The sequence below is a fragment of the Corapipo altera genome, unplaced genomic scaffold, assembly GCF_003945725.1.
Source record: "Corapipo altera isolate COAL_440 unplaced genomic scaffold, ASM394572v1 57, whole genome shotgun sequence".
NCBI classification, from domain to species: Eukaryota; Metazoa; Chordata; class Aves; order Passeriformes; family Pipridae; genus Corapipo; species Corapipo altera.
In genome coordinates, this window is record NW_020884905.1 from 3,080,369 (window position 1) to 3,090,062 (window position 9,694).

The 9,694-nt window shown below is 39.6% G+C and overlaps 1 protein-coding gene across 1 annotated transcript in view; it reads left to right on the forward strand.

The window, feature by feature from the left end:
• ABCA4 (ATP binding cassette subfamily A member 4) overlaps positions 1 to 9,694 on the forward strand; it is a 72,485-nt gene that overhangs the window by 61,504 nt on the left and 1,287 nt on the right. The window contains exons 42-51 of the mRNA XM_027651430.1: positions 1,784 to 1,907; positions 2,685 to 2,814; positions 3,699 to 3,819; positions 4,795 to 4,857; positions 4,969 to 5,075; positions 6,045 to 6,186; positions 6,754 to 6,888; positions 8,065 to 8,168; positions 8,256 to 8,348; positions 8,664 to 8,913. Coding sequence (XP_027507231.1) covers positions 1,784 to 1,907; positions 2,685 to 2,814; positions 3,699 to 3,819; positions 4,795 to 4,857; positions 4,969 to 5,075; positions 6,045 to 6,186; positions 6,754 to 6,888; positions 8,065 to 8,168; positions 8,256 to 8,348; positions 8,664 to 8,913 — 1,269 coding nt within the window. The remainder of the gene's footprint in view (positions 1 to 1,783; positions 1,908 to 2,684; positions 2,815 to 3,698; positions 3,820 to 4,794; positions 4,858 to 4,968; positions 5,076 to 6,044; positions 6,187 to 6,753; positions 6,889 to 8,064; positions 8,169 to 8,255; positions 8,349 to 8,663; positions 8,914 to 9,694) is intronic.

Consider the following 9,694-nt stretch of genomic DNA (forward strand, 5'->3'; position numbering starts at 1 on the left):
CTACATTACCATTTTTTTCTGGCAATAAATGACTGAGGAACTTGCTGAGTAACTGCAGTACAGGTGAGCAGTCACTTCCCAGAGAAGTGACTCAGAGCAATTGGTATTTAGGGCTGCGCACGCAAGGAATGACACTGAGTGTTTTTCATACCTAAGAGCAAACTTCTGTACACTTTCCCAGTTGGGGAGGTGACAGCACAGCACTTCATGCTTGCTTCTGCAGCCTGTGTTGTGTGGGAAGATGTAGATGGTAGGCACTTACTCCTGCTGGTTTTATTGTGTTAGAGGAGATGTTCTACTTACAGTAGCATTTTGAGAACTGTCCAAAAAATGAATTTAACACCACCAGGAACGTGACAGAATACAGCAAGTGTCGAAATTAGTTCTTAGAGAGGCTAAGAGATCAGTTTATGAAGTGCTGATGTCTTGTATGCACTACTGCTATCACCTCTACAGTTGCTCAAGCTCTGACCATTACGTTTGACACCCCTTCCACATCTGACAGCAGTGCAATTAGCTATCATTACTGATAGTGCATTTTCAAACACTTTGTGCTGAGCAAGCATTGTTCTTTGCTATAAAGGAGAAACAGATCTTGGTTAAATTCATGGTTTCAAGGGCCAACTTGACAATACTGTCCCTGCTGTTCCTGCGTTCACAGACGTGCTTCTTGATAGCACAGGGTTCAGTCTAGTGCCATTCAGTCTGTGGGACATCATGGCAGCATTCTTACCTTTGAAAAGATGTATGTGTTATAGACATATCTCCAGAGGGAAGATGGCCCTTCTCTGGATTCAGTGCTCATGCAGCTAGACTGCTGCTGGCACTTACACTGTTTGCACTAAAGTCTACTGTGTATTTATGCCCAGACACTAGTACTTTTCAGTATTGTGGCAGCTCTGACTATTGTCATGATTTCATCCCAGCCATCAACCAAGCCCCACACAGTCGCTTACTCACTACACACCACACACACACGTCCCATGGAATGGGGTAAAGAATCAGAAGACTAAAAGTGAGAAAACTCATGGGTTTAGATAAAGACAGATTAATAGGTAAAGCAGAAGCTGCATGCACAAGCAAATAAAAAAAAAGGAATTCATTTACGATGTCCCATTGGCAGGCAGATGTTCAGCCATCTCCAGGAAAGCAGGGCTTCATCACACATAAAGGTTACTTGGAAAGACAGATGCTGTAACTCTGAATGTCCCCCTCTTGCTTCTTTTGCCCCGAGCTTTATGTGCTGAGCATGGCACTATATGGTCTGGGATGTCCTTTGGGTCAGTTGGGGTCAGTTGTCCTAGTTGTGTCCCCTCCCAGCTCTTTGTGCACCCCTAACCTCCTTGCTGGTGAGATGGGGTGAGGAACAGAAAGGGCCTTGACACTGTGCAAGCACAGCTCAGGAACAGTTAAAACATCCTTGTGTTATCAACACTGTTTTCAGCACAAATCCAAAACACAGCCCCACAGCATCTGTACATGTTACCACCAGAATTACATTATCTCCGCTACATAGAGTAATACTTCATTACAAAGACTATTTTTTCTCCTCTTTGACAGTTTTTGAAAAGCACCTTCTCTGGTGCAATGTATGCCAGCATTCTCCTGTGCTGCGTTTTATGTTGCTTTGCATGTAACTTGATAAATACTCTGTGTTTTCTCTGTTGTAAGAGCACAGAACATCCAGTTTCTCTGACATGGCAAAAAACTTTTCACTTATGTTGCTGTTTTCTTAAGCCAATCTGGTTTCAACAGCTTATTATGTTGTTTCTGTTTCTTATAGTCTTTGCTGAAGTTTAACAAAACATTGAAAAATGTACTGCTTGTCTTCCCACATTTTTGCCTGGGCCGTGGGCTCATCGACTTGGCCATGAACCAAGCTGTGACTGAAGTATATGCAAGGTTTGGTAAGTAAAGCCAGTAAGCAACAAGTTATATCCATGTCATGCGTCCTGACCTTGGATGAGATGTTTGGAAGTGTTATCTTGGAAAAGTAGTAATGTTTCTGAAATTCTCACCTCTCACATCATCAGATGGATGAGGACTATGAAAGTTCACCTTCTCTGAAGAAAGACAGCTTCTGATATCGCTGCCAGAACTCTACGGCTCAACCAGTAGTTTGCATTGGAAATGGACCCATTTGTGCAGTGCCAGACTCTGGTGTCTTTTTATCCTTTGTTCAGAATTCCTTAGATCATTACAGGAGGATATATTATGTCATTTCATTTGAATTCTTTGGTTAATGTTTAAAGTGACTGTTGTTCTTCAAATACATCCTCTTAGGATGTGATTGCCTTTGATATCAGACAATTTATTAAAAGAATAGCAGACAACTTATTAAAAGAATAGTCATACAGCAGAACTCATCTCATATTTTTATTGAGCAGAACTCATATTTTTATTCAGAAAATAGGTGTCTTTTCACACAATCTATGCAAGTTTCATGTTATGGTACCTAAATTAGTGTATATTCAGAGAGCTTATATTTATTTTTACTCTTATGCAGCAGCTGAGCTTGGAGTGCATTTTGTTAAGAATCTTTGTAAGACACTGAAAAATGAAAACTGTTAACTGATCATGAGGAAATAAAGTGCAGTAAACCGTTAGGATTAGGCCTGTTCTGAAGAGCAGTGGTTTTTTTCTAGCAGTATTTCACCTTTCTTTCTGGTGCTCTTTCTCCAAAGGCGAGGAGCATGTTTCCAATCCCTTTCAGTGGGACTTTGTTGGAAAGAACCTGGTTGCCATGGCTGTTCAAGGGGTTGTGTACTTCATTCTGAATCTCCTTATGCAGCGCCGTTTGTTCTCCACAAGATGGTTTGTCTAAAAGCTTCTATTAATGTTCCTTTGTTAACAGGATGAGTGTCTTTTTTATGTTTCTATGTCTCTCTTTTTCTTTTTTTTTTTTTTATTTTTTCTCTGAATTTGTCAGCTTTTTACTTTTCTATTTACTTGACTGATCTCACCTTAATTTATTGATACCCTGAGTCAAGAAAGCTTTTAAAAATGTTCATTATCTTGACAGGATTTAAGAATATTTTACTTTAAAAGTTGATTTTTTTTGAAGTAAGACTGTAATGTAATATTTTTTCATTTAAGATACTGTAATAGTGAGATTTTAAAATTAGTTGGAAAGTTTGTAGTGTCCTAAGTACTGTCATGAGGTACTAGCCTGACATCCCAAGACAGCAATTCCAGTCTATGGCACAGGACAGTTGTAGCCTGGACACTGTGCAAACTTCCCCTCTCTGCTTTACTGGTGTGCCTCTTCCTTGATGAAAACAGGTGTGAGTGGGTCATTCAGTCCTGTTCAAGATTGCCAATGAGAGTACTAATTGGTACAACTATAAAAATACCATTTTACAGACAGAGCTACTCAAAACTTCCATGGAACTATCACTAGCTACTAAGAGCAGCAAAAGAGTGAAAGCTGTGGCTTAGGGGCTGTTTTTGTCATATCACTGACTGACAAAGCATGTTCTTTTGAGAGAGTAATTTCCTCCCTTTTTAGCATTTAGAGATTAACTTTCAGAGGTCAGGGATTCTCCCAACAGTGTGAATATTCCAGCCAATGTCATGCTGTGAAGTTTCAATCTCACTACTTCCACTAGTCACATTTTTGGCAATTGATTAGCCATAGTTTCACGCTGTTATTCTGTTATTCTGCACCCAGAGCAACTCAGTATCTTGGTTTTTTCCAGGTTTGCTGAGACTGCCATGTCACCTATTATTTGTGAAGATGAGGATGTTGCAGAAGAAAGAAAAAGAATTATGAATGGAGAAAACAGAAGAGATATCTTAGAATTACAGGAATTGACCAAGGTAATATTTTGAGAAGAATGAAACAAATAAGTCTAATGTAAATTCATTCTTTCAGAATGTACTTCAGCTGTGGATTCAGGTTGTATTGTTTTCAAAATCAACCTCGTGCCTTAGAAAATAATAAACATTTTAGAAGTCAAGGTTATTTCCTTTGACTAGAAATAAATAGTGAAGTCCTGCAAGGACAATGCAACTCTCCCTGCTTAAGTTGGGGTTTTTACCTCTATTGATCTGACATGACTTATCTATTGACTGTCCATTTCTACTACCAGTGTTTTTTTCTACATTGCTTTTTTTTTCCATAGGTGAGTTTCAATCTCAAGTAAACTATTTGGTTGTTTTCACATCCAGAACTACAGTTATTCCTAATCTATCTTCTTTCCAGACATTGAAGGTGTCTGAGTTATGCTATAAGAATGCATGCAAGCTTGAGCTACACAAATATAAAGATTACACACATTACTGGGATCTCATGAATAGATAACTGGGGTGTCATTCTTCAGCCTATCTTGCTGTATTGTTCCACTTTGGTTTGCTTGTCAGAGATCCCCTGAAACTGGCTCAGACTGGTTAGAGCCTTGGTGCTGACGATGCCAGCATTGTGGGTTCACTCCCTGTATGGACCATTCACTTAAGAGCTGGACTCAATGATCCTTGTGGGTCCCTTCCAACTCAGAATATTCTGTGATACTTTGTCCCAGCAAAGCATTCAGTCTGTCTCCTAGTGCTAAATATATGAAATAAATGGTTGTAGAAAAGCAGAAAAACTGGTATTTTTAGGGATCATCATAGGTTTATTTAATGTAAATAAATTCTGACCTTGTAGAATGCTTACACTTATTAATTTTTTTATTTACTCCTTAGTTCTAAAGTTACCTCATCCCAAAAGCATTAAACTAAAAAAATTTATAAGATTTTCTTTGCTGTAGATGTCTTGAAATAGGAATTTTCTCTTTTTTTCCCCCATCAATATAGATTTATGCAGGTCAGCGCAAGCCTGCAGTGGACAGACTCTGTGTTGGCATCCGTCCTGGAGAGGTAGGTTATTCAATAACACTAGATTACATTCCATGGATCAGTTCAGATTTTATGCAACTACTGATTTGCAAGTTGGAAATACTAAAGAATATTATAAATTTTGCAATTTAGTGCTTTGGCCTTTTGGGAGTGAATGGGGCTGGCAAAACAACAACATTCAAAATGCTGACTGGAGATACTGATGTGACATCTGGAGATGCTATAGTGGCTGGCAATAGGCAAGTACCTTAAAAAAACCCCTGTGATAATCCAGTTAGTGGAGTAGAACTGTCCAGATCATACTCTCAGTGACCTAGCAGCTCTATGGCACTGAGACCACAGCTAACACACATAAAGTATTTTATACCTTTAACACTCTGTTTAGAATCTGTGGCTAAGTTGTAGTAGTGCCAACAGTGGGACAAGGCAATCAGATCTAGTGAAAAGAGCTCACAAACATAAGACAACCAGTCCAGCATGGTACTTTGATCTGAGCTTTGGGATTTTCCTCTGGCTGTTTCTAGCATCTTTGTTTACACAGAGCTGGCATAATGGCATAAGTTAGTACAGTGTGATCTAGTGTGTGCTTATGTTAGTTTACTTCCAGGTAAACTAACTGCCTTGGTTTCTTAGATGTAGTTGGGATTTGATTCTTTGTCCATCAATGTGATTTGAACAATAACTGTTTTGTTGCCAGGATATGGCCCTGGGCACCCTGCTCTAGGTGAGCCTGAGCAGGGTTGGTGGACAAGGTGACCTCCAGAGCCCCCTTCCAACCACAACCGCTCTGTGATTTTGTACTTCTCCTGCTACCAACAAAGTGTTAGCCTTTGTGTCCTGCCTGTCTGTTCCTAGTGACCACTCTGAGTTAAAATCAACTACTTTTTTTGTTCTAGAAATAAACACCATTCTCAAAAAATAAGGTCTGAGTTGCTGTTTAAAGAACTTCTTGTTAAGTTAGCCTATACTTACACAGGAAAATGGGTGAGGGGAAATGGGCTTACACTTAGCCAGGACAGAGATGACTTAAGAATATACTCCTTGCTCTAATATACAGACAAATATTTTAGTAGAACATTTTATCTGGAAGAATTCATTCTCCTCTTAAGAGAGTTGTTGCCCCAGAAAATAAAGATTTAATTCAAACTGTTCTTCTTTATCTTAAAGCTAGTATTACAGAACTAAGATTCTTTCCTTTGTTTCTCCAGTATATTGACCCAAATTTCTCATGTCCATCAAAACATGGGATACTGCCCTCAGTTTGATGCCATTGATGACCTGCTCACAGGACGAGAACATCTCTACTTATATGCACGCCTGCGGGGGGTTCCAGCAGAGGAAATCAAGAGGGTAAAGTAATCTTGCTTTTGATAGTTACAGGGATTATTTGTGATGATTAACTGCGTTCATAACAGGACAGAATTTCCAAAGTGGACTTGCCATCCTGTGTGTTGAAGTCCTGGAAGTGGTTCCTGTCATTTAGACAGTTAAGTACAAGACTGCACTAACAAATGCAGGTTCTCAGGCATTAGTGGTACTTGCAAAACTGTGGCAGCAAAGGTGGAAGGCTAAAGATGCAATTGCTATGACTCAGAACTGCACTGGTTGCTCTTTTGTTCTTGTCTTTAAAGTTGTTTATGTATAAGAAAGAAAACGTGAAGATTCCAGAAGAAAATAATTTAAATTCTTGCAGATAGGAAGTCTACCGCTGAGGTTGCTTTATGGCTTTCGCTCAAGTAGTTGGAACTCCCCTCATCATCATCATCATCGTAAATTTTTTGTACTTTCCTGGTCCAGTTCCAGGATGAATATGCTAAAACCCAGGGTAGTGTCATGTTTCTGCCAGAAGAGCAATGTATCAGCAATCCTGTCTGTTATGCATTAGCTGCTGTGTGAAAAACATAGTCTTTCTCACAGGTCGCTGAGTGGGGCATCCAGAAGCTGGGCCTTCCTCTGTACGCAGACCACCTGGCTGGCACCTACAGCGGGGGCAACAAGCGCAAGCTCTCCACTGCCATTGCGCTGATCGGCTGCCCACCACTCGTCTTGCTGGTAAGAGTCATGTCACAGCTCTGTGACAGTACAGTGGAACACCTCGTGACACTGCCTGCTAAAGAGGTACAAAGAGGTTTATGACAGTCCTGGCAAGCTCGTTTCTGCCCTCAACTTACATCTGTTTTAATTTTGAGTTCTTTAATTTCAGGCATAGACTGGGATGCATAACTATGTTTCCAATGGATCTTAAGTAATTATGAAAGAAAGATCTTCAACAAAGAATGTTTTGAGATAAAATCTATAATCCAGATAAATCCGAATTTAAATCCTTGTTTGGTTTCGGTCAGCCACTTGTTGTCAGAGTGTAGTTGCTCATGTAAAAGATGATCTTCTGGCAAATACCTTGCTGCCATCTCTAGCAGAATAGAGGAAGATAGCTACCCTTTTGCAGCCTTTAATATCTTTGGAATAAATTACACAGATTTATATGAAACTATACAAATGCTGAAATGTAGTTCTTATCAAAATAAGTTATCAGATAATTGCATATTTAAAGAGAAATTCTATATGCAATTACTACAAAAATTCTTTGGATTATACTGTACCACCTTAATCTGTAGGCTAAAAAGACGTACTTTAATAAAATTTTAGTAGCATGGTTCTCAGTGCGATTTAATACACCTTTACGTGTATTCTGACTGCATAGGAAACAGTCAGATAAAATGTTTTCTCATAATTTCTTAAGACAAAATGTTCAACGAAAATTTTTCTATCCAAGATTTTCTTTACATTTTTTGACACTAACTGAGTTAACTGACTTATGCAGGACCAGATTCTTAGCAGGTGTAAATCAGGGTAACTACATTAGTTTCTCGGGTTGAGCAATGTCCTGTATGTTTATGTAAGAAAATTACTTGGTGAGAACTCATTCTCCTCTTACAAGCATGGCTGCCCAGAATAAGCATTCGCTTCCCTGTAGCTGTGCCCTACACAGACAGCATTGTATTCTTACCTGCAGGTTCTTGTTACTTCTTTCCTTACTGCTTTGTGCCAAGAAGTCCATTGGTACCCATTCACTCATGCACTTCTCAAGGTCTATGTGCTTTCTCAAGGCATAGATTACAGTGGAGAAGCAATTATATACTACAGTCCAAACAGTGACTTGTTTCTAAATAGATTTTCTCTCTTTTATCTGATTCTCTGAATCTAGCTGCCCTAACATTTCCCTTACAGGATGAACCGACTACTGGAATGGACCCTCAGTCCCGGCGCCTCCTGTGGGACTCTATTGTTGGTGTGCTCAGAGATGGGCGAGCAGTGGTTCTAACCTCACACAGGTAAACACAGTTAGAATTCAGAATCCAAGAGTAACTGAAGTTCATCTGTTGGTTTTTATCTCAAATATCTGTTCTCTGTTTTGAAAGTATGGAAGAATGTGAAGCCCTCTGTACTCGTTTAGCCATCATGGTGAAAGGTACCTTCAAATGCCTAGGCACAATTCAGGAGCTAAAATACAAGTAAGTAGAATATTTTTATGGTGTTTTTTAATGGGAAACCTTAGTGTATGTCACGTGTACCATTCTTCAGTGTTTAACTAGACCCATTTCTGGGTGCAACTCTGTGGTAATCCAGATAATTTGAGCAGATCTTATTTCAACAGTTATGCTATGGACCACTTCTGCAGGGCAAATACAGGGCTTCCTACAAAGCTACATCTTATGCAATAGCTTTCAAATACTGTTAATGTTTTCATTGCTGCAGAAAATTAATTTCCTTCCTGAACAATGAAACCATCTCTTCATCCAATTCCCAAATCCACATGTGCTTTCCAGGTTTGGAGATGGCTACATTGTCACTCTGAAAATCAAAGCTCCAAAATCTGGGTTGCCTCCAGATCCTACTCCTGCTGAGCAATTCATACGCATGAACTTCCCTGGGAGTTTACAGAGAGAGAAACACTACAACATGCTGCAGTATCAGATTTGCTCCTCCTCTCTGGCTAAGATTTTTCGGTTAATAGTCTCCAATAAGGAAAGCTTGCACATTGAAGAATATTCTGTGTCTCAAACAACTTTAGATCAGGTGAGTAAAAAGTAAAACATCCACAAGAAAACCTGTTTTGTGAGAATCAGGCAACACAATGGAGATGTATCCAAACAACTGAAAGACCAAAATGTTCAGAGTAGAGAAGTTCACCTCTTTCTCAGGCAAAGTTCCCAGGCCTCTCATCAAGGAGGGTGGATGAGTATGAATCTGTAACTTGTTCCCTGTATAAATAGGTGCCATCTGAAAAGCTGGTAAGACAGCATTTCCCAGATGACAGAATTCATAAAACTCATTCCTTCAGGAGCAGCATCTGAGCAAGGTCAGCAGTTTGGAATGAGGCTGAGCTGAGAATAACATTTTATTTTAAATAAGAGGTTTGGAAGGTGTTGATTCAGAGATACTGTGCGAAGCAATTAGACACACAAAACCTGGAAAGTCCACTGGGACTTTTGGCAACACCCACTTCCTAGAGGGTATTGGCCCCATCTGTCTTCTTTCCTAAGTAACTGAGGGTCCACATTTGCAAAGCTGTCTTCCATGGGATTGCTAGAGAGACATTCCTAGCTGTCTTTCAGCTTCCTACTAAAATATTCTGTCTCCTCTTTCCTATCACAACCAAACTCACACTGTGCAAGCTGTGCAAACTTTGCTGAACCCATCTCCTCCTGAAGAAAAAATAGAATTTTATTTGCCAGCAAGTACATCCCAAGGAAGGAAGTTACAAGAAAGGAATTTACAGGGAAGTTTATCAAAATAAATGAGGAAATCATGATCCTGGCTGATAACGCAGTGCCTCAGTTCAGTTAATGTCTATGGA